General features: G+C 37.3%; 1 protein-coding gene across 2 annotated transcripts in view; it reads left to right on the top strand.

The window, feature by feature from the left end:
• LOC101429786 (aldo-keto reductase family 1 member C23-like protein) overlaps positions 1 to 22,652 on the top strand; it is a 36,195-nt gene extending 13,543 nt beyond the window's left edge. The window contains exons 6-9 of one of the 2 annotated variants that reach the window (XM_058282465.2): positions 13,400 to 13,509; positions 14,602 to 14,767; positions 20,313 to 20,395; positions 21,339 to 22,652. In XM_058282465.2, coding sequence (XP_058138448.1) covers positions 13,400 to 13,509; positions 14,602 to 14,767; positions 20,313 to 20,395; positions 21,339 to 21,381 — 402 coding nt within the window. In that variant the 3' untranslated portion in view covers positions 21,382 to 22,652. The other variant, XM_058282466.1, reaches the window with a different exon arrangement.
• The last annotated feature ends 1,841 nt before the right edge of the window (positions 22,653 to 24,493 follow it).

The raw sequence follows: 24,493 nt of genomic DNA, 5'->3' as shown, positions 1-24,493 counted from the left end.
CGCTCACACTCCATCAGGCCCACAGGACAAACCGTCCTTCCATACATGACTCTAAGACCTTGAAATCTAGGGGAGTATCCCCTGCAGGGTTTCAAAATTGTTTGGGATCTGTGACCCCTGTTTTTCTTCCAATTTCTCTCTATAGGAATGGAAAGACTTAGGCTATAACTGTCCCTTCATTGTGTATTGCAGGCATATAATAAGTTGTTCTCTAAGTATTACAAGTCCTCACATGGAAGGGAATTGTGTCCCAGGACAGATCAAACCTGTTAACTGATTTTTATAACTGTTTTTTTTTTTATTTTTAAAGAAGCTTTATATTACACAAATGCAACACAAAAAATATAGGATTTTGATCAGGTTTTATAGTGAACATTATCATTGAAATACTTTAAGGCTTTAGGGACATTGTGACAGAATGAATGCATTTTGCCTATTGAAAGAACACATAATTTTTTGATCTAGAGGGTGAAATGTGGTTGTTTGGAACTTTGGGTACCCCAGAAAATCATGCTCTTAAAGTTAAACCATTCCTATGGGTGCGAACCTATTGTAAGTAAGACCTTTTGAATAGGTTTCTTAATTGTGGCATGGCCTATGCTGGGTCTTAGTTTTCTTATTGAAGTGCTCTCTAAATGGGATGAATATAGAGAAAAAAGCCATGGAAGCAAGCAGCTGAAAGCATTGAACCCTGGGAGAAAACAGAGAGAACAGCAGACACTGCCATGTGCCTTGCCATATGACAGAGGAGCTCAGGATCCCTGGCAGCTGGTCTTTGGGAATAAAGCATCACCTAAATATGCCTTGATTTGGACATTTTTCTCAGCCTCAAAACTGTAAGCTTGTCAAGTCAATAAATTCCATAGTTAAAGACACCACATTTCATGATATCTGCTTTGAGCATCTTAGCAAGTTAATAATGTGTTTTTATATATGTAGGTACATATGCATCTGTATGTGTCATGTTTTGAACCTTTTCAAAGTAAGTTGTAGACATGACACTTCACCTTACATACGTCATGATATATCTCATTAGAAAGAAGATATTCTTCCACACACTCATAATTTTATTATTTTATCCCAGCAAACTAACAATAATTCTCTAAAAACATATACTATCAATTTCATATTAATATGAAATTGTTCTAATAATGCCATCTATGGTTCTTCTTTCTTTACCAGGATCCATTCCAGCTTGCATATTCCTCTTTAGTTTCTTTATGCTCTTTTCATCTGCAGTCACCACTCAGTCCTTTTTTTTTTTTATCTATTTTTTTTTAATTGACTTTGTAATAATATTACATTAAAAATATATATGTGAGGTCCCATTCAACCCCACCCCCCACCTCCCCTCTCCCCCCCCAACAACACTCGTTCCGATCATCATGACACATCCATTGGATTTGGTAAGTACATCTTTGGGCACCTCTGCACCTCATAGACAATGGTCCACATCATGGCCCATACTCTCCTCCATTCCATCCAGTGGGCCCTGTGAGGATCCACGATGTCCGGTGATCACCCCCGAGGCGCCATCCAGGGCAGCTCCACGTCCCAAATACGCCCCCACCTCTCATCTCTTCCTGCCCTTCCCCATACCCATCATCCACCATGTCCACTTTTCCCAATCCAATGCCACCTCTTCTATGTGGACATTGGATTGGTTGTGTCCATTGCACCTCTATGTCAAGAGTAGGCTCAGATTCCACATGGATGCTGGCTGCCATCCTCCCATTTTCAGTTGTAATCACTCTAGTCTCCATGGTGTGGTGATTGTCCTTCTTCAACTCCATCTTAGCTGAGTGTGGTAAGTCCAATAAATCAGATTGTAGGTGCTGGAGTCTGTTGAGGCTCAGGACCTGGCTATCACATTATCAGTCCAGAGATTCAAATCCCCTAACTATATCTTAAACCCCAACGTTAACTGCATCTCCAGCAGATTAGTATGAAAGTCTTATGAAGGGAGATCCCATCTGAGTCCAGATTCATCACACATAAACACCATTTCCAGAGAGGGGCCATCTGCCCTGGTAGTAAACCCCATCGGCCATGACCATAACTCTCATGGGTCTCTTTAGCCTTCATAGGAACCAATATCCGAGGGTTGTATCTGCTTTATCTGTCTCTCTGACTCTGCTCAGTTGTGCATGAGGGCAATCCTTCTGCCAGCCTCCAGACTCTTTTTTAGAAACTCGTAGCCATATAAACTCATTTCTCCTTTCCATTTCCCCCTTACTTTAGGTCAAACAGCATTTTAAAGTCATGTTATTTTATGTAGACATGGATATTCTGCTGATCCGCATTGAACCTTCCATATAAGGTCCTTTTCCAGTTGCATCATCAGTTGGTATTTGATAGTGGTCCCTCGTTGCCAGGGAGGCTCATCCCCGGGTGTCATGTCCCACGCTGGAGGGAAGGCATTGCATTTACATGCTGAGTTTGGCTTCGAGACTGGCCACATTTGAGTAACATGAAGGCTGACAGGAGGAAATTCCCAGGCACAATGTTGCTCTAGGCCTTGTTCTTATTTTAGGTTTATCAGCTCACAAGCATAGTCATTAGCATCAGGGGCTCACTGTTGAACCCTCACTCCCTCCCGGTCCCCGCCGCTGTACCTGGGAGACTATCGCTGCTCCCCTAGGGACCACGACAGAGCACCACTGGCCAGGAACCCAGTACCCCCCCTGCTGGGTTTTTAATTGTTGCCACTATGAGTATATCCAATCATTACCATGCACCCTGGACATATGTTCTGTCAGCTATATATCACCTGTCATTGGTATCCCATACCAGTATCCCTCCATTGCCATTGTTGAAACACTCTGTGATCCAGAACTCCCCGAAATTTGAAGCCCAATATAATGTCATGGTCCCTTACTAGGGAATGGCATATAGCGATGGGTTTAAAGGATAGATAAAGAACTTGGATAAAGTTAGATAAAGAACTTAGATAAAGAATGTTGACTTGAAAAAATTCCACATCCTATCCTTTTTTTTTTTCCCCCCCCCCCCTAATTATTCAGCATTTCTTCGTAGGAGTCCTAGACCACAGCAATGCATATATATAATATACAGCACTCCCATACATCCACCACAACACCTTTTTCCTTCCACAGCGATACTCTTACACCCTATTCACATCATATTTACTTAACGTGATGTACAGAGTCTGAGATATTAGCTTTCTAACATGGTAATATCTGTGCTTACATTATGGTGCATACTTTAGGATACACAGTTCTTTACATTTTTAGTTCTCCTATGTTTTACATTATGGTTTACATTATCAGTCTGTCGTCTCCTATATGTTATGGTGTAATATTACATGTTTTATATCCATCCTTGTGTACTCTCAAGAAACTCCTCCCTTGCCCCCCATTTACTTTGGTTCCACACATTTAACGTCCATTTTCCCTTCCACCTTGGTGCCCACAGTGACAGCCAACCTCCGTTTCCTGAGGGGCCACTTCCAGAGATAGATGGAATAGTGTTTAGGGCCTAACTTGCTCATCTGCCCCAATGCCCTGGGAGCCACCCTTTCTCTCGAGGGATACAGTTCCCTCTATTTGGTGGCATTAGTCCTCCCCAGGATGTGGGTCCACCCCCACTCTCACTACTTGGGATTCTACCCCATGGTGTCACCCACTCTGGCAGAATGAGCATTTAGACATTTCCCAGGAGCCCGTCCTGCATCAGACCCTCCCCTCCGAGCATTCTAAACAGGTAACCCTCTTTATTATATTTTGATATTATTTTCTCGGCATTTTACTCTCCACCACCTCCTAACCCTCTCCGGTGTTCGTATGCTACCCCTCCCTCCCCCCACTTTTGGGCAACATTACCCAACCGTCCCTCCCCAGCCACCCTCAAACCCGTAAAGCCCCAACCAAAGGCAACCCCTTGCCCCCATTTTATCTCTTCTTTGTGTTCATACTTACCACCATCTCGTCTTAAGTTCCACCCCTGCAGACATCGGCTCATATCCTTCCTCCACCCTCCGATTTCCTGTAAGCCTATCGTTCAGTCTCTTGCTATCTAGGGCAGCTTGTTTATTTCATATCATTGAGGTCATGTAGTATTTGTCCTTCAATGTCTGGGTTGCTTCACTCAACATAAGGTTCTCAAGATTCATCCATGTTATCACATGTGTTTGTAGTGTGTTTGTTCTTACAGCCGAGTAGTATTCCATTGTGTGTATATACCACATTTTATTGATCCACTCATCTGTTGATGGGCATTTGGGTTGATTCCAACTTTTGGCAATAGTGAACAATGCTGCTATGAACATTGGTGTACATATATCGGTTTGTGTCCTTGTTTTCAGTTCTGCTGGGTATATACCCAGCAGTGGTATTGCTGGGTCATATGGCAAATCTATGGCTAGTTTTTTGAGAAACCGCCATACTGTCCTCCAAAATGGTTGGATCCTTCTGCATTCCCACCAGCAGTGGATGAGTGTTCCCCTTCCTTCACATCCTCTCCAGCACTTGTATTCTTCTGTTTTTTTCATAGCTGCCAATCTTATGGGTGTAAGATGGTATCTCATTGTAGTTTTGATTTGCATTTCCCTGATAGCTAGAGATTTGGAACATTTTTTCATGTGCTTTCTTGCCATTTGTATTTCTTCTTCGGAGAAGTGTCTGTTTAAGTCTTTTTCCCATTTTTTAAATGGGTTGTTTATCTTTTTTATTTTCAAGATATAGGAGTTCTTTATATATGCAAGTTATAAGTTTCTTATCAGATATATGATTGCCAAATATTTTCTCCCACTGTGTGGGCTCCCTTTTTACTTTCTTGACAAACTCCTTTGAGGTGCAGAAGGCTTTAATTTTGAGGAAGTCCCATTTATCTATTAGTTCTTTTGCTGCTCATGCTTTTGGTGAGATATTCATAAATCCATTTCCTATTACAAGGTCCTGTAGATGTTTCCCTACACTGCTTTCTAAGGTTTTTATGGTCTTGGCTCTTATATTTAGGTCTTTGATCCATCTTGAGTTGATCTTTGTATAAGGTGTGAGATGGTAATCCTCTTTCATTTTTCTACATATGGCTATCCAGTTCTCCAGACACCATTTGTTGAATAGGCCACTGTCTCCCAATTGAGAGGGTTTGGTGGCTTTATCAAATATTATGTGGCTATATATGTGAGGTTCTATATCAGAGCTTTCAATTCGATTCCATTGGTCTATGTGTCTTTCCTTATGCCAATACCATGCTGTTTTCACCACCGTAGCTTTATAGTATGTTTTGAAGTCAGGTAGTGTGATTCCTCCAATTTCGTTTTTCTTTTTCAGTATGTCTTTGGCTATTCGGGGTCTCTTTCCTTTCCAAATAAATTTCATAGTGAGTTTTTCTAATTCCTTAAAGATTGCTGTGTTGATTTTTATTGGGATTGCATTGAATGTGTAGATCAGTTTTGGTAGGATAGACATCTTAATAATGTTCAGTCTTCCTATCCATGAACAAGGAATAGTCTTCCATTTATTTAGGTCTTCTTTGATTTCCTTGAACAATCTTGTATAATTCTCGTTGTATAAGTTCTTTACCTCTTTAGTTAAATTTATTCCTAAGTATTTGATTTTTTTATTTACTATTGTGAATGGTATTTGTTTCTTGATTTCCTCCTGATCTTGCTCATTATTGGTGTACAGAAATGCTACTGATTTTTGCGCATTGATCTTATAACCTGCGACTTTACTAAACTCATTTATGTGTTCTAGAATCTTCGTTGTAGATCTCTCAGGGTTTTCTATGTATAGGATCATGTCATCTGCAAATAATGAAATTTTGACTTCTTCCTTTCCAATTTGAATGCCTTTTATTTCTGGTTCTTGCCTCAGTGCTCGTGCAAGTACTTCTAAGACAATGTTAAATAGGAGCGGAGACAGTGGGCATCCTTGTCTTGTTCCTGAGTTTAGAGGGAAGGAGTCTAGGATTTCTCCATTGTAAACAATATTGGCTTTAGGTTTTTCATATATACTCTTTATCATGTTCAAAAAATTCCCTTGTATTCCAATCTTTTGGAGTGTTTTTATCAAGAAAGGGTGCTGTATTTTGTCAAATGCTTTTTCTGCATCAATAGATATAATCATGTGATTTTTTTCCTTCAATCTGTTTATATGGTGTATTACGTTGATTGATTTTTTTATGTTGAACCATCCTTGCATACCTGGGATGAATCCCACTTGGTCGTGGTGTATAATACGTTTAATGTATTGTTGAATACGATTAGCAAGTATTTTGTTAAGTATTTTTGCGTCTAGGTTCATCAGAGAAATTGGTCTGTAATTTTCCTTTCTTGTGATGTCTTTGTTTGGCTTTGGTACTAGGGTAATGTTGGCATCATAGAAGGAGTTGGGTAATGTTCTTTCCGTTTCGATGTTTTGGAATAGTTTCAGCAGGATTGGTGTCAGTTCTTTCCGGAATGTTTTGTAGAATTCACCTGTGAAGCCATCTGGCCCTGGGCTCTTCTTAGTTGGGAGATTTTTGATAACTGATTCTATCTCTCTGCTTGTGATTGGTTTGTTAAGATCATCAATTTCTTCTTTCGTCAATATGGGCTGCTTATGTGTTTCTAGGAATTTGTCCATTTCCTCTAGATTGTCATTTTTTTGGAATATAGTTTTTCAAAATATCCTCTTATGATAGTCTTTATTTCTGTTGGGTCAGTGGTGATATCGCCTTTCTCATTTCTTATTTTGTGTATTTGCATCTTCTCTCTTTTTTTCTTTGTTAGTGTTGCTAAAGGTTTGTCAATTTTGTTAATCTTCTCAAAAAACCAGCTCTTGGTCTTGTTTATCTGTTCAAGTGCTTTCTTATTTTCTATTTCATTTAGTTCTGCTCTTATCTTTGTTATTTCCTTCCTTCTTCTTCCTGTTGGGTTACTTTGTTGTTGTTTTTCTAATTCCTTCAAATGTGCAGTTAGTTCTTCGATTTTTGCTCTTTCTTCTTTTTTGATATCTGAATTTATGGCTATAAACTTCCCTCTCAGTACTGCTTTTGCTGCATCCCATAAATTTTGGTATGTTGTGTTATCATTATCATTTGTTTCAAGGTAGTCATTGATTTCTTTTGAGATTTCCTCTTTGACCCACTGTTTTTCTAAGAGTGTGCTGTTTAATTTCCAAATCGTGGTGTGAAATCTGGGCTTCTGTCCCTTGCAAATCTCCAGCTTGACTCCACTGTGGTCAGAGATAATGTTTTGTATGATTTCAATCTTTCTGAATTCGTTCAGCCTTTCTTTGTGGCCTAGCATATGATCTATCTTGGAGAATGATCCATGTGCGCTTGAGAAAAATGTATATCCTGCTGTGTTTGGGTGTAGCGATCTATATATGTCTATTAGATCGAGCTCCTCTAATATACTATTCAGATGTTTTGTTTCTTTGGTGATTCTCTTTTGAGATGTTCTGTCCAGAGTTGATAGTGGTGTATTAAAATCCCCCACTATAATTGTAGATGTATCTATTCTTTCACTTAGTTTTTCCAGCGTTTGCCTGACGTATTTAGAGGCACCCTTGTTAGGGGCATAGATATTTATGATTGTTCGATCTTCTTGACAGATTTTCCCTTTCACTAAAATGTAGTATCCTTCTTTGTCTCTCACAATTGTTTCACATTTAAAGTCTATTTTGTCTGATATTAATATAGCTACTCCTGCCTTTTTTTGGTTATTGTTAGCTTGTATGATTGTTTTCCAGCCATTCACTTTCAATCTCCATGCGTCTCTGGGTCTAAGATGTGTCTCTTGTAGACAGCATATGGATGGGTTATATTTCCTTATCCAATGTCCCAGTCTGAATCTTTTGATAGGTGAGTTTAATCCGTTGACATTCAGTGTTATTACTATCAAGGAATTATTTGTGTTAGCCATATTTTGATTGGATTTGTGTTTGTCATATTTTGTTTGTATATTTTTTTGGTCTTTTTTGTTGTTGTTGTTGGTCTTATACTCTCCTCCAACTTTGCCTTTCCTGTTTTTTCCTTTCTTCCTGCAGAACTCCCTTTAGAATTTCTTGAAGGGGAGGTTTCTTGTTGGTATACTCTTTCAGTTTCTGTTTGTCTGTGAATATTTTGAACTCTCCATCATGTTTGAATGCTAGTTTAGCTGGATAGAGTATTCTTGGTTGGAAGTTTTTTTCCTTTAGTACCTTGACTATATCATACCACTGTCTTCTTGCCTCCATGGTTTCAGAAGAGAAATCAGCACTTAATCTAATTGAGCTTCCCTTGTATGTGATGGTTTTCTTTTCTCTTGCTGCTTTTAGGATTTTCTCTTTGTCTTGAGCCTTGGATAATTTGATAAGTATATGTCTTGGGGTGGGCCTGTTGGGGTTTATGACTTGTGGAGTGCGCTGTGCTTCTTGGATATGGACATCTGTCTCTTTCAGTAGATTTGGGAAGTTTTCAGCCATTATTTCCTGCAACACTCCTTCTGACCCCTTTCCCTTCTCTTCACCTTCTGGAATGCCTATAATACGTATGTTTGAGCGTTTTGCATTGTCATTCAGGTCCCTAAATCCTAATTGGATTTTTTCTATCTTCTTATTGACCCCTTCTATTATCTGTTTGATTTCTGAGGTACTGTCTTCCACATCACTAATTCTCTGCTCTGTCTCTTCTAGTCTGCTGATATTTGCTGCAAGTGTATTTTTGATTTCTTGAACTGTGGTGTTCATTCCCATCATATCTGTTATGTTTTTGCGTATGTCTGCAATTTCCCCTCCAAGTGATGTCTTCATGTTGTTAACCTCTTTCATTACTGCATCAAATTTGTCGGTGATAAATGTTCTGAGTTCTTTCATTGCTTGTGCCAAGTTTTGCTCCCCTTCGTGATTATTGGTTTGTTGATTGGATTCAGTCATGTTTTCCTGATTATTGGTTTGGTTTGTAGATTTTTGTTGCTTTCTGGTCATCTCTTTATTTTGACGAATTTAATCAGTTCCTTAGCTTCTTTGTCTGCTTTTGGAGGTTAATTAGTTGTTATTTTTGCATAGGTGTTATATCTTCTCTTTGTCACTTTTTTCTTCTTACTCAAGTTACTTGTTGTTGGTTAAGTTCACTTTAGAAGAAAGTATTAGTGTTGGGGAAAGGCAATTGTGTCAGCAAGGGTAAAGTGTAAAGTGGTATTGGTAATGTATGTTAACAAAGCAAGAATATGAGATCTGGGAGGATGGAGGTTAGATTCATGTAGATTGTATAGAGTTATAGCTGTAGGTAGAGTATCTTTTATGAAGTAGATGACTGAATATAGGCGGAATATGGTATGAACTACAAAGCTATTGTTTTCATGAGAGAAGGAAAAAGAAAAGAAAGGTAATAGTTTCAAGAGTGGATAACAGACAGAAAACAGAACAAAGGTATTAGAAATTAAGAGTTAGACACTTTGTGGATCAAAGAATGGGAGGTGGGGGGTGGAATATAGGAGAGACAGTAGATGATAGTGGTTATCAAGATGCAGGGGAAGAGGGATAGTGTAGGTAGCCTAAATCAGTTCACACAGAAATGAGGCAGTGGAGGATGGGAAAACCCAGCAAATGTGAGGTGTTCCCTGTAGCACGTATTGTGTACTTGAATTAAAATAAAATAAGTGAAAAATGAGGGACAAGAGGGAAAGAGAGAACCGAAAAAAAAAAACACTAATTATAATAAAGAAAAAAAGAAAGACAAGAAGAAAGGAAGAAAGAAAAAGAGGATAGGCAAACGGTGGGGAACAGATAGGGGGGAGAGAGATACAGGTATACACGTGTCACAATTGCAACACTATCTAAAACAACAACCAAAAAAACCCCTAAATATCTGTATAAAAAAAAAAAAAAGGACTTTGGGGGAGACGCTAGGAGAAAAGACTAGGGGATAATGCAATATTAGCAATCAGGGCGTCAAAAAGAGTAAAAAATAAGATAAAGTGAAAATAAAAACAAAACAATATGAACCAATAAAGATAAAACGCAAACGTTAAGGTCCAGGGCACTCAAGGACCCCAGGTAGACCCCAGAGCGTGATGGATTCAGGGGTGGAAAGTCTGAGACACTGAAGACTCAAGAGGTGTGAGTCTGGGGTGTGGACCGCCAGAGTTCAGGGGACCCAGACCTGGCAAGCTCAAATCTGGTCCACAGAAAGCTTAGGAGCCCCGCAGTGCAACACAGCCCTCAGGGATCCCCGTAGCTGGGTGCCAGCCCTGTGGGGGAAGCCAGATCCGCGAATTTTATATTGAATTTCTGATCCCTGAAATTCACCTAACTCCTCGGGGTATCAGCCTTTGGACAGCTCCCTCCCTGTGCTCCCTCGCAACGGCCACTTGAGGGCGCCTCTACACCACGGCCAGTTCAATGACCCAGATCCCAAGCCCCGCCGGGTGGGGTGGGCTTCAGCTGGAAACGCCGAAAACAGACTCTAAGATCCGAAATCCCAAACTTCGCAAAATATCCCCCAATCAGCTTCCAGACGTGTCCTCCTCCCTCACTGCACCCTACAACAGTCTCCCAATTGTGTCCCCTTATTGTCCAAAATCCAATTTCGTTGCAGATCGGCAGCCGGACCTGTGGGGATGGGGCTCCAGGCGGAAGCGCTTTCCCCCCTGTCCCGCGACCAAAAACGTCGCCCGCTTCACAAGAAAACACCGTCTGTCTCCCCAAATCAATCTGCAAAGGAGTCTTGTCCCAACAATCCCTCACCAGCCAGCCCAGTATCCGCGAATTTCTCAGCACCGCAAAGCCTCTAGTAAAAGGAAAAAAAAAAAACAAAAACCCTGGCCACCGCGGCTCCGGAGCTTCAGGAGCGCCCGCTACCGCGGCTCCGCCCACCCAAGGAGGGAACTTCCCGCGCCCAGCTGGGACCTCCGTTTATATATTATAGACGTATCCTCTCTGTTACCTTCCCACCAAATTGACGTCCAGACACCTTCCAACCAGCAAAAATCCCCGAAACAGCGCGGTCCCAAAGAGCCTTCAACGCTGCCCAGCCGCCCCCTGCAGAGACACTACCAGGCAAGCTCACGCAGCCACCATCTTGCCGAAAAAACTCTCAGTCCTTTTTTTATCCCATAATACATTGACAGGTTTTCATTAAATATTGTTGATTTATCAGAGGTCCTGCCTTTGTGATACTGGGTAATTTGTTTCTCTAATACATAATTCTATGCAATAGAAGTTACCTCTGAAGATTTAATGATCTTCAGATTAAACATTTTGGGGAACAAAATATCATCAAGTTGCTAAATCCTTACAACTGCAGTCCATTAGGAAGCACATAATGACAGGTTGTCCTGTTATTAGTGAGGCTAGATTTAATCTCTATATTTCCTGGTAGGCAGAGCTACTCTATAACATGTTTTTCCCTTTGCAATTGCCAAATAATATTATGAGTGGTAATTTGGCATGAGGGGAATTTCATGATCCTCTATAACTTCTTTTTTTTCCTCTTTATTTTCTTTTAAATGTTACATTCAAAAAATATGAGGTCCCCATATACCCCCCACCCCACCCACACTACCTCTCCCACATCAACAAACTCTTCCATCATTGTGGCACATCCACTGCACCTGGCAAATACATTCTGGAGAACCACTGCAGCATATGAACAGTGGTCTACAACTTTTGACTTAGAGGTTGCTATCCCTGTTAAGATTTTTGCCTGAAATCATTATTTGATTGGAGTCTGCAAATCATAATTTCCTATTTTTATCACTGTAGCAGTCTGATATGGTTATGAATTCCAAAAATTGAAAGTGGACTATGTTTGTAACCTGGTCTGTACCTGGGCATGATTAAGTTATGATTTGGTCTTTGATTGGGCCACATCATTAGGGCTTTTAGTACCGATAAACAGCATGACAAAGGACAGTTGGGGTTTTGGATGTTGGAGTTTGATGCTGAAGCGTTAAGCTGGAGCCCTGGGAACTAAGTTCACAGAGAAAAGAGAAGCAAGTCCCAAGAAGAAGCAAGCCCTAGGAAGAGAGGAACCCTGAAGTCAGAGAAGCAAGACCCTAGAAGGGAGGAAACAAGGAAGCCTGAACCCTCACAGACGTTGGCAGCCATCTTGCTTCAACACATGAAGATAGACTTTGGTGAGGGAAGTAACTTATGCTTTATGGCCTGGTATCTGTAAGCTCCTCTCCCAAATAAATACTCTTTATAAAAACCAACCAATTTCTGGTATTTTGCATCAGCACTCCTTTGGCTGACTCAGCCATCACTGTTTATGCTTTTCTTAGCTTAGATTTTTCTATGTTAAAAAATTCGCTCATCAACTCAGTATAAGCCAAAATCATAATTATTAGATAAGGTAAATACTTATCTCTTTTCCTTTAATTATAAATATACTGAGGAGAATTGTAATAATCATGTTCAATGGTGATGACTCTCTCTCATCACTGTGAACTGATGGATTTCTACTGATTCAATGTGATAAAAAAAATGTATTAGTCAAATTCTATTCGAGCTCAGTGGTTTGAGTTTAAAAAAAACCCCAGCTATTGGGAGCAGATGTAACTCACTGGTTTGATCACCTGTTTGCCATGCAAGAAGTCCTGGTTTCAACCCTTGTACCTCCTAAAAAAAGAAAAAGAAAATTCCATTTGATGATCATATCTACCCAAATGTGGCCAATAAGCTCCCACTCCCAAAATGGTTTGCTTGTCTTTTATGCATGCCCTCATAAGTCATTGACTGATTTCTTCCTTTCTGTCACAATTTTATTTCCATAGCCCGAATGGTTCTTTCCCTACATCATATCCAGTAAAAGCCATTTTTTCTTGTAGAAGGTGATGGTATTTAGAATGAAGATCTGATCAATGGAGGTACTTCTCTGGAATATACACTGTTGACCTTTCCAGTGGAAATTGATAGAAATTTTACCTTTGTTCAACACATTAGTTCTTCTTCATACTTTCTGTTCATGTTTAACATGCAGTAGGTGTCTTCTTTGAATTTTACCCTTTCTTTCACTTTTTTTTTAAGATTTATTTTTAATTTATTTCTCTCCCCTTCCTCCCATGTCCATTCACTCTCTGTTCTGCGTTCGCTTGCATTATCAGGCAGCACTGGGAAACTGCATCTCTTTTCTATGGTTGGGTTGTCTTGCTTTGTCAGCTCTCTATGTGTGCAGCACCACTTCTGGCTGAGCTGCGTGTTTTTCACGTGGGGCCACTCTCCTTGCGGGGTGCACACCTTGCCCGTGGGGCCCCACTATGTGGGAGTGCAAGCACTCCATGCACACAGCAGCACTGTGCATGGGCCAGCTGAAAACACGGGTCAGGAGGCCCTGAGGATCAAACCAGGGATCCTCCATATGGTAGACAGATGCTCTATCAGTTGAGCCTCATCTGCTTCCCTCTTTCACATTTTAAAGTGATTTTTTTAAATATGCTCTAACACATTTCTGTGTTGGCTTTCCACAGGTAGAATGTCACCCGTATCTTAACCAGAGAAAACTGTTGGACTACTGCAAGTCAAAAGATATTGTGCTTGTTGCCTATTGTGCTCTGGGATCCCATCGATATGAAAAGTGGTAATGAAAATAGGGGATTTACCTAAAATCCCATTATAGATGAAATGTTTCAATCATACCAAACTCTGTTTCTTGGATATAGCTCTCAATTGTCTGTTTAAGTGATGAATAGGAACTTCCATGCCACTGACGACAACAGAAGCGGACAAAGAAACAACAGAAGCGGACAAAGAAACAAGACGCAGCAAATAGACACCAAGAACAGACAACCAGGGGAGGGGGGGAAATTAAATAAAATAAATAAATAAATCTTAAAAAAAAAAATGTTTGAGGGGAGGATGTAAACCAATGAATTGCTTCCTTTCTCAAAAAAAAAACTCTTAAAAAAAAAAAAAAACCCATAGCCCAGTCCATTGTGTTTACATTGTATGTATGTACATTTTATATAGTTTATTTAACAATACATATCTGCATTAAAATCAATCCGAAAGGCAATACCAAAGGTATAAACTTGAGCCATAATTTTAATAATTTTTAGCTGATTAATGCAATTCAAATAACATCTTCTATAAGCATTGCTTTATCTCTAAATAATGATAACATTATATAACTCCCAGCTATATGAGGCTACAAAAAAATTACCATTTGAAAATGTTTTGTAAATTTCTATTGAAATACTACACATTACACTTAATGATGAGAAGGAATAGTTCTCATTTAGAACCTGCAAGATTTCAACATCATCTTAGAAAAGTTAAAATGAAAGTGATCAAAATCTTCCCTTTCTTTCTTCCATGCAGTTCCTCTCCTTCCTCTATGGTTATTCCAGGAGAAGAAATATAACAAAAGGGAAGTAGGGAAAAAAACTCAAGGGCCTAGAACCATTTTTTACAAAGTCAAACACTTAAAAATGACCTCGAGGACATGATAAAACAAAGATTGCTGGACTCCACATCTGGGGCTCTGATTCAATGAATCTGGAATGAAGTCCTAGAATTTGCCTTTCTAATCATTTCCCAGGTTGTATAGTTTTGCTCCTCTAGTCACTATATTTTGAGAACTACTGGTCTAATACAGATCACCTTTTTCAGGTAGGAGCCTCCTAATAAATTGAATGCCTGGCAACAGATATTCAGTCTTTCTTTCTTCCAGGGTGGACCAGAACTCGCCTGTTCTCTTGGATGATCCAGTTCTTCGTGATATAGCAAAAAAGCACAAGCGAACCCCAGCCCTGATTGCCCTTCGCTACCAGATCCAGCGTGGGGTCGTGGTCCTGGCCAAGAGTTTCAATGAGAAGCGGATCAAAGAGAACATGCAGGTGAGGAGCAGCGCTGGGGCCTCAGGAGGCCTCTATGTTGTCCTCCCTTGTGTTCTGCTTTGTAAGCATCTCAACGCATCTCTGGGCCACATTGATTCCCTAACATTTCCTATGCATGCATGTTTCAATGTACAGTCCCAATAGTTTTCGCCTTCTTCCACAACATCAGGAGATGATTAGCTGAATGGGGAGAGAATTGGACAAGATTTGCGTTCTAGCTCTATCCCTGTAATATAATCTGTAGCCTTGGTGAAATGATGTCTCATTTTCTTCATTTCTAAAATAAAGGAATTACATTATGTGATCTTCTATATCAGAATCTCTGGGCTATATATCCCAGGACCTAGATGAGAGCTCTGAGCCAGAAGTTTTCACCAAACCAGACAGAATGGATAATCCCCCCGTGAATTTGCTTGTTTTCTGAGGTTTGTAGACCATACTCCTAATGACAGTCTCTTCCCTGAATACTACAAAAAGAGGTCCAATATAAAGAATATTCTTCTCTTCCCTGAATTTTAAACTTTCAATGAATTCATTTTTAAATAATTCTAAAATTAAAAAAACTAATTAAAAAATTCTAAACAGTATGAAATGATATCAAGTGAAAAGTAAGTCTCTTCTGATCTCTTCCTCAGTCCCTAATTGCTTTATCTTTCTTCTCATATCAGTACCTGTTGGTCTTTTCCTGTAACACTTCCAAGAGACATTCCTGAGTACATACTCTCTTCAATAATTCATGCAGAGTGTACAGAATGGTATACACTTTGTTTTTAAATATTGATATCAGAGACACAAATTTTAATTTTGATGTAAAAAAATATAAGCTTTCTATTTCAATTAAATGCTGTCAATTTGGGCATTCAGGTGAGTAAGACAACTTATTTGCCACAGCTTTCTAAAACTAGGAAATATATCATAAACACAAAATCTGTATAAGACATACATTTATACCTAAAATAATAACAATCAACTGAAAACCATAGAACCATTCATCTTACGAAATAGCACATTTTGCCAATCTGTTCCTTACTGCTCATATCTCCTTCCCTCAGTGGAATCCATATTCTAACATTTAGAATAATCATATGTTTTCTTGATTATTTTTATAGTTTTATACCTAAGAGACTGCCACTTAAGTTATCTCTCACTTTGACTTTCTTGAAATTTATATACGGGGAATCAAACTATATTCTTCTATAGCTTCCTTCATTTAGTTAACATTAAAAGTGAGAATCACCAGTGTAGATGCATGTAGCAGTGTTTGTTCATTTTATATCTACATAGTATTGCTTTTCATGAATATACTATAATGTAGTTATCAAAATATTTAGACCATTTCCATTGTTTCTGTGCTTATTTGTGGGAATTTTTGTCATTATGAATGATGCTTCTAGATACAGTTTTGCATGTGTCTCCTGCTACTTTTATACAAATGTATCCTTAGGATACATTCCTATATCCAAGAATCAAATTGCTGGGAAATACTTTAGGAAGACGTTCACATTTATTTGATTATATCAAATTATTTCCAAAGTGATTTTTCCTATCTATACATTTATGGGTCACATATACGATAACTCCTTGCTCTACTTTCTAGCCAACACACAATGTTCTTTACTTTTCAACTTCCTTACAGTTTGCAGGATATGCGATAACCCCTCCTTGAGGTTTTTTTTTTCCATGAGCACAAACAGAACTTAATTTGGTTTGTGTATCCTTTATTTAATTTACTTGTAGTAGACCATTATTGTATCATTAGCTGTAGGTTCGTAACCAACCACCCTAAGCTTAGAAACTGAAGTTGAAAAATATTAATATTTTTTAGATCATTACTGTGGATTCACAATTTAGGCTGGGATAAGCTGATATTTCTCCTGTTCTTGGCTAACAGTTAGAATAATCATATATTTCCTTAATTACTTTTATACTTAAGAACATGTGACTTAAGATACCTGTAATTTTTACTTTCTTGAAATTTATATAAGGGGAATCAAACTATATTCTTCTATAACTTCCTTCACTTAGGTAACATTAAGAGTGAGAATCATCCGTGTTGATGCAAGTGGCAGTGGTTTGTTCATTTTTACATCTATATTGTGTTGCCTTTTACGAATATACCATAATTTAGTTATCAAAAATTTAAACCGTTTATGTTGTTTCTTTGCTTATTTGTGGGAAAATTGCCATTATAAATGATGCTTCTAGACACATTTTTGCCTGTGTCTCCTGGAACATTTATACAAATGTATCCTTAGGATATATTCCTATATCTAGGAATCAAATTGCTGGGAAATGCAGTATGAAGAGGTTCACATGTATTTGATTATATCAAATTTTTTCCCAAGTGTTTTATCCTATATATACCTTTGTTGGCCACATATGAGATATCTCCTTGTTTTACTTTTTAGCCAACACACAATGTTCTTTACATTTCAACTTTTTTACAATCTGCAGGATATGTGATAATCCCTCATTGTGGGTTTTTTTTTTTATTTCCATGAGCACAAACAGAGCTGAGTTTGCCCATTTTTATTGGTTTATACCAATTATTTTATCATCAGGTGTAGCTTTGTAACTAACCACCCCTAAACTCAGATGTTTAAGGTGAAAAATACATTACTGTGAATTCACAATTTAGGCTGGGCCAAGCTGATATTTCACCTGTTATTGCTTTGGTTTCTCATTGTTTGTAATCAATTGCAGGGCAGTTAGGCTGCTCTGCTTTCTAAGATTGACTGCTCTTTTCAAGCATGATGCACCTCTCCTCCCCAGAGTTTTTCATCCTCTAGCCTACTTGCCAAGGCTCTACTTCATGACAGTAGTAGGTTTCCAAGAGACTGAAAAAAAACATGCAAAGACTTTTTAGGTCTGGAGTGAAGACGGACACACAATTGTTTCTCAAATTACATTGGCCAAAGTCAATATAAGGACAGATCAGGTTCAAGAGTGAAGAATTGAACACCATCTTCTGAAGGGAAGAGCTGCAAAGTCACACGGCAAAGTGTATGGATACAAGGAAATGTTAAGAATGGGGAGCATATTTACAATCAATCTACCAAATTCATATGTTCAGGACATTAATTCCTTGGCACAACACACATATTTGTTGAAGAAATTTCTCCAAATTTGTGCTTAGTTTTCATTTTCTTGATGGTATAGTTTCATGAACTAAATTTCTTACTTACTCTGTTGTAGTCAATTTCATCATGCATTTTATGTGTGGTTTGTGATGTGTCCTTTCCTACACTGATCATAGGAAATTCTTCATATTATTTGCTAAAGCATTGTTTTCTTTCCTTCAAAATTTGTGCCTTTTATTCTCTTGGAATTGATGTATTTAGTGCAAAGTGAAATTAGGATTAAATACATATCCAAATATATTTATGCATAGTATATTTATATATGAGTTTGCAGATGAGCGCATATGTGTATGGGTTTATATATTATATATATAATTAAAACTGATATCCAAATGTCTAGACAACAATTATTGAAAATTCCATAATTGTCCATTAATGTTCATTGTTAAGTCTATCAAAGGTCCCTACTTTATTTCTGGACTCTCTCTTCTCTCAGTTGGCCTATTTACATTTCAATACTGTATTAATTTGATGGAAAATAAGTCTTGCCATATGAAATAATAATAATTTTTCCTCTCTCCTTGTTTTTCACCAAGAATGCTAACCATTTTTAATGGTTTGTTCTTTTCTATGTAATTAAAACATCCCTAAGTTCTATAAAAATGTGTTAAATGCAGTGATATCATAGATCAGCTTGTAGAGAAATGACTTCTTTGCAATATTGAAAATTTCTGATCGAAGGTCATAATGATTTTCCAATTTTTAGGTGTTCTTTAATATCCTTCTTAAATACCAAATTTTCTCCAGAAATGCAATAGTGTATCCTTTTTCCTAGATTTATTCATAAATCAATAATAGTTATGCTAATTTTTTGATACCACTTCCTAAATTTTTATTTTGAAAATTTAGAAACGTTCATAAAAGTTGAAAGAAAAGTACAAAAAAACCCTAATAACTAAAGCCATCAGTTGTTAAAATATTAACACTTCTGCATGCTCTCTCTATACCTATCTACTATCTATCCTCCCTATCTATCACTACTTCTGAGTATAGCTGTGGATACAAGTCCCATTTGTTCTCTCTCCGCTGTCAGGAATTTTGAGTAGACATATGTTTGTCTTTATGTCAACCATATTTGAAAACAATCAGGGAGACAAGAAACTCTATAGAATGATTAAGAGATTATTAAAAGAATTCTCTAGAATTTCTAGAAATAAAATTCAGTATTAGTAATATAGAAAATAGCTCCAACAGCATGAAATGAGTATCAGTCAATGGGAAGGTAGAGCTGAAGAAGTTATCCAGAATGCTATTCATAGAAACCAATAGATGGGAAAATAAAAGTGGTTGACAGACACAGAGGATTGAGTGTAAGGACCAAGGATATGTCTAATCAAAGTTATCTTATAGAATACCAATGCCAATATTCATAATCCTGGGGATATTCATTTATAATGACTTGTTCCAGTAGTAGTTGTGCTAATTTTGTCCTCATTTTCTACTTAATTTTATTTCTGGAAGTCTTTTGAGACCTTCATTGAAGGTGGATTCTTAAGAGATAAGGGCACTACCAGTCCAGAATCAGAATCGCACGATATTAATTTGAAAGTTTAAGAAACTTTGAACCAATGAGCAGTATGTGTTCAGAGTCAAACATAGATAAAGACTGACTTGTGAATCCAAATTGCAGTGGTGATTTCACCCATCTTCCTTCAATAGTCATATTTGAAACAGACAGTTTTTGATGTAGTCCTCTGGGGGAGATCATGCTTATCTGGATTTTGCAGCATTATGGGATCTGATGTTTATGGGAGAGGATCTTCTATTAAATTTTCAACTTTGAGGACACACCAACATTTATCTCTTTTTATTTGCACCGTATTGCTCAGTCAGTAGAAACAAAACAAAATAAACACAATGATACTTAGCCATGTGGTTTGGTAAACATTTTCAAACTAGGGAGGCCATAAGTCTTATATTGTCAGGAATGTGCTATGTGTGCCTGTTCCTGGGACGACAGTGTTTTATCCATATTAGAATCCCTCTCATTCCCGTAAATATTAGGGAATTTTTGCATTATAAAAAAGTAAACATTAATTTATAACAAATGACATTTCTATACTATGGAGTTTTTCTATATGAGAAAAGTTATCTCTTTCCATTTATTCTCCCTTTTATATAATCTCTTACAGCATTTTATAATTTTCTTCTAAAATCCCTTATACATTTCCTGTTAAACTGATACCTAGGTAATGTATATTATTGTTATAAAAATGAGATATTTTCCTGCATTATAATTTCTAGTGGTTTTTGTGTAGTATCTGGATATTTATTGATTTTTGTTTATTAATTTTGTACCAGACATACTGTAATTTCTTTTGTTTATAATAGTGATTTCTTAGGTTTATCCATCTTGACAATTATATAGCCTAAGTGTGATGAATGTCTTTGTACTTCCCTCATAGGTTTTTGAATTTCAGTTGACTTCAGAGGACATGAAGGTCTTAGATGGACTAAACAGAAATGTTCGCTATATTGTTGCTAAATTGTAAGTTACCATAATTATCGCTTCATTTTTTTCTGATGAGGAAAGAATGAGAGTTCTAAAAATTTATCTCAAAACCAGAAAGACAGAAGGCAATTTGAAACAAGTATGAGACAGGAGCTTTCCTGAATCACTCAAACTGAATTCACTCCTGAAATAGTCAAGCAATGGTACTTACATGCTCCAAACTTGGCATATATACTTTTACCATTGCTAATTTTTGGTGTTATAGAGAAAAATTAAAATTAAAATAGGGAACTAATGCAAAAAGAACAGGGAAATGAGAAAAAATATAAGTCTTCACACCACCTATTTTAGTCATAATCTTTTGTTATTACTTTATATTAGGCATTGATATGATATAGTAATTTCCTTGGATATGGGGCCCGATCTTTTCACGTGTCTTTATATCCACTTATGAATCTGACACATATGTTGCAAGTACTTGCAACATTAATTAATTTATGAATTAACGAATTCATAAAATGGAAGTAAAATTTCCATCAGCAACCTGTATCATCTTTTTTAAAAAATTGTGTTGTGTATCATCTTAAAATACTTACTAGTGCTGATCATATAGGTAGACTATTTGCTCAAAACAAGGCCAAATGACTTTCTGCTTTCAGTGAGAATTCAAAAATTTTTTTTAAAAAATAAGAAATCCCATTGCTTATTTACAGATGTGGCTAAGGGAGATAAATATATTTGCCTAGTTCATCTCTGTGTGTTCAATTACAGGCATGGGGATAATTTGATTATTTATTTTTTAAAAGAGACATTGTTATAACAATCCTTTATGGATACTAGAAAGGTAGGCTTCATAAATAGCCAGGAAATAAAATTTTACATTTTTGCCCTAATGTCGTCTTCATAGAAACGATATTTGTATTTCCCCAGAAATATAATCAATGCATCCACATTTACCCACTGTTCTTTCTCCTTTTAGTGCCATTGACCACCCTGAGTATCCATTTTCTGAAGAATATTAACAAGGAGGCCCTTGCCATGCCTTCTTCCAGGAGCTCCTGTGTGTGGAGAATGATGCTGGAAATGTCTCAAATGCTATTGATTAGAGACATTGCTTCTGGTTAAATCCATCCTGCTTAGCAACTATCTCTAAATTAGAATCAAATCTATACAACAGCCTTAAATTCTTCTTGCTTTGTGAAAAAATTAAGGTTTAAATTTCCTTAAGATTTTTACCTATTCCATTTTCCATCTCTGTCTTTTTCCATCTCTAAGAGCCAAAAACATGATTTGCCTAATATCTGGAAAGAGGAATTGAGAAGGTGGTTTTATGGACATCCCTGGGGTGAGGCTGAGGGTGTGGTCTTTATCCTCTTAGGAAAGCAATAGTTAGCAGGCATGTATCAGTCAGTGTTTCCAGAGCACTTTGAGGACACGAAAACACATTGCATATACAGTCCAACACTGCAAGGGCTTCCTTTGAGAGCCAAGGGTCAGCGCTCTTGGAAGCTGGGAAGGAGACGTCACCGTGGGCCAAAGGCCAGAGAGGTAGGCAGGCAACCAGTCTGAAAGGATGGACTCAGATATGTGCGCAGGGCCAAGAGGTAAAGCACATTCTCTGATAGGGAAATATTAGCAAATGCACTTTTGATAATGTTATCTTGTACATAAAAGAAAATTTCCAACACAGTTTTCCTAAAAAGTCTGAGCTGAGGATCAGGCATGGAGCACTGTATGTTTCTAAGGAAAAATAATGACCCTTTGGGCTATGGAAAACATTAGCACCATATTTTTCAGATTCCCTTAGGTATTAGAAACAAATTCTTAATTTTATATACGTGGTCTTTTTAATAGTTTAAAACAAGAAGCAAAGCATACTTTAATAAGATAAAATATAAAATGGCTAATACATTTACAAAATTTGTTAATTTTTCGTAAACACACTTGCAAACATGTACATTTATTTTCCATTACTATTAAGTATACAAATTTAACCACCTAATCATGAGGAACCTAATTTTCATCTCAAAACACTTTATTTATTTATTTTAGTTTGCCTATTATTATTAGTAGTAGTAGTAGTAGTAGTAGTATTGGAATACTGAAAATGTTCTAAAAATGATTGAAATGATGAATGCACAACTATGTGATTATACTGGCACTGATATACCCTTTGGATGAACTTATGCTTTATTAATATATATCAATAAAACTGATTTGTTTAAAAAAATTGGCACAAAAGAAAACTTGCAGAAAAATTAAGATAAAATAAAATAAAAATTTGGTTCAATGATATGGGTTACTGGTCAAAGTTCTTTGAGATGACCACTGTTTAGGACGTGTGGTCATCTGAATCCTACATATAAACCTGCAACAATTGCTTTTTTTCTTGGCCTCTTTGTCACATCAGTGGGGCTTTCTAAAGCCATATTCTTCACCTGAACTAACCAACCAAGTCTCACTGCCCATAGGCTTTCTTGAATTGATTCAACTCTTAATTTAGAGGGGTTCAAAAATTTTGGAGTGCCCGAGAGCTAGTTCCTGTACTCTTTTCTATCATCACACAGTATCTTTATGATCTTAGATATTCATAGTTTAAATGCCATCTATAGGCTGAGAATCTTAAAATCAATGCCTTGTGCTCATCCCTTTACTCGCATTCCAGAGTGGAATTTCAAATTATCTACTGTAAATGCCTACATAAACATCAGTGAACTCCTCAAACTTAACATGCTTCAAACAAAACTCCTTTAGTCTCCCTTAGTCTCCGTGCAATCCTACTCCAGCTTCAAATTTCAGGTTTCAATAATTGGAAAATCAATTCTTTTAGTCATAAAGGCCAAAAATTAAAAAGTTAAAAAAAATTGTTTAGTCATTATATAGGTAATTTTATATCTCCATGATATCTCCAATTATCATGTCAAACACTTAAATACATGTTGTTGAAAAGATGTTCTGAACTGGTCATTACTATATACAGTCAATTGATCTTACGTGAAGATTGTACTCAATATTACGGTAGGCCTCATGCAATAATATGAGGCCCAAAGAAGAAAAAACTGAGGCTTCCCAGAGAAGGAGATACACTTTTGCCTCAAACCTAACACAATTCATGACTTTATTATTTAAAGTAAATCATAAATGTTATACATATCATGATATAATAATAAATAATATATGAAAGTATGTATATATATTTAGTGAGAGAGAGTGAATACCACTGATACTGATACCTATTTTGGTGCTGGGAATGGTTCCAGAGGGACCAAATCTTAAGGATGAGTTTTGTGAAATCATTCTGAGATTTTTGAAATTGTTTTAGTAAGTGATTAGATTTAAGGGTTTTAATGACTATTTTCACTGTTAAACAGGATACTGAAAGTCCGTAGAGTGATGTGGCAATAGAGATATGCAAAATGTCACCATTGCATATTCCTCATCAGGTTCTGGGTGACTAGGTATTTGATACTTTGGAAGATTTTTACCAAACTAGCAAATATAATGCAATTGACTTGTTGCTCCTCATTATGCTTATTGAGAAATTCCCTAATTGAGAAAGTAGGAAAAAAATAAGGTGAGTTTCAGAACTTTAACTTTCCAGTTCACGTACATAGAAATGAGCAAAGAGATTCTTCTATGTCTGCCTTGAAAGAAACCTTTATCTCCTATAATCACAGAGCTTGCATTTCAAAAAGCTAAAGCCATAATCTTACCCTGCAAATGTATTAATTAAAACACAAATTGAATTCCCAAAATGCTGGTAAAGTTAGAGCACTGATCAGGTAGGATTAGGATTCTGAAAATTGGTGTGGTGATATATGGGAATATCCTGATGTAGGTGGGCACTATGAACCCTTCAAATCTGCTGAATCATCTTTCCCAGTAGAAGCAGCCTTTCCACCCACATCCGGAGGTTAATCTAGATTTCCTTAATAAACTCTTGGCCCCTACTAAGGCAGTTGCCATTCAAAACATATCTGATTATCATTGGGACCTATCCCCATCACTTCTTCTTTCTTCAAGACCTATAATTAGACTGAAGTCCCAGCAAGCCCAAAGATAAGGTACATAATGTGACCCATGAAGTAATGTGCTACACACCAAAATAACTGCATGATTTCTCCAATTGATAGA

Source organism: Dasypus novemcinctus, chromosome 20 (assembly GCF_030445035.2).
Source record: "Dasypus novemcinctus isolate mDasNov1 chromosome 20, mDasNov1.1.hap2, whole genome shotgun sequence".
Lineage (NCBI taxonomy): Eukaryota > Metazoa > Chordata > Mammalia > Cingulata > Dasypodidae > Dasypus > Dasypus novemcinctus.
Note: the sequence above shows the minus strand (reverse complement) of the source record. Positions and strands in the feature narration are given on the sequence as shown.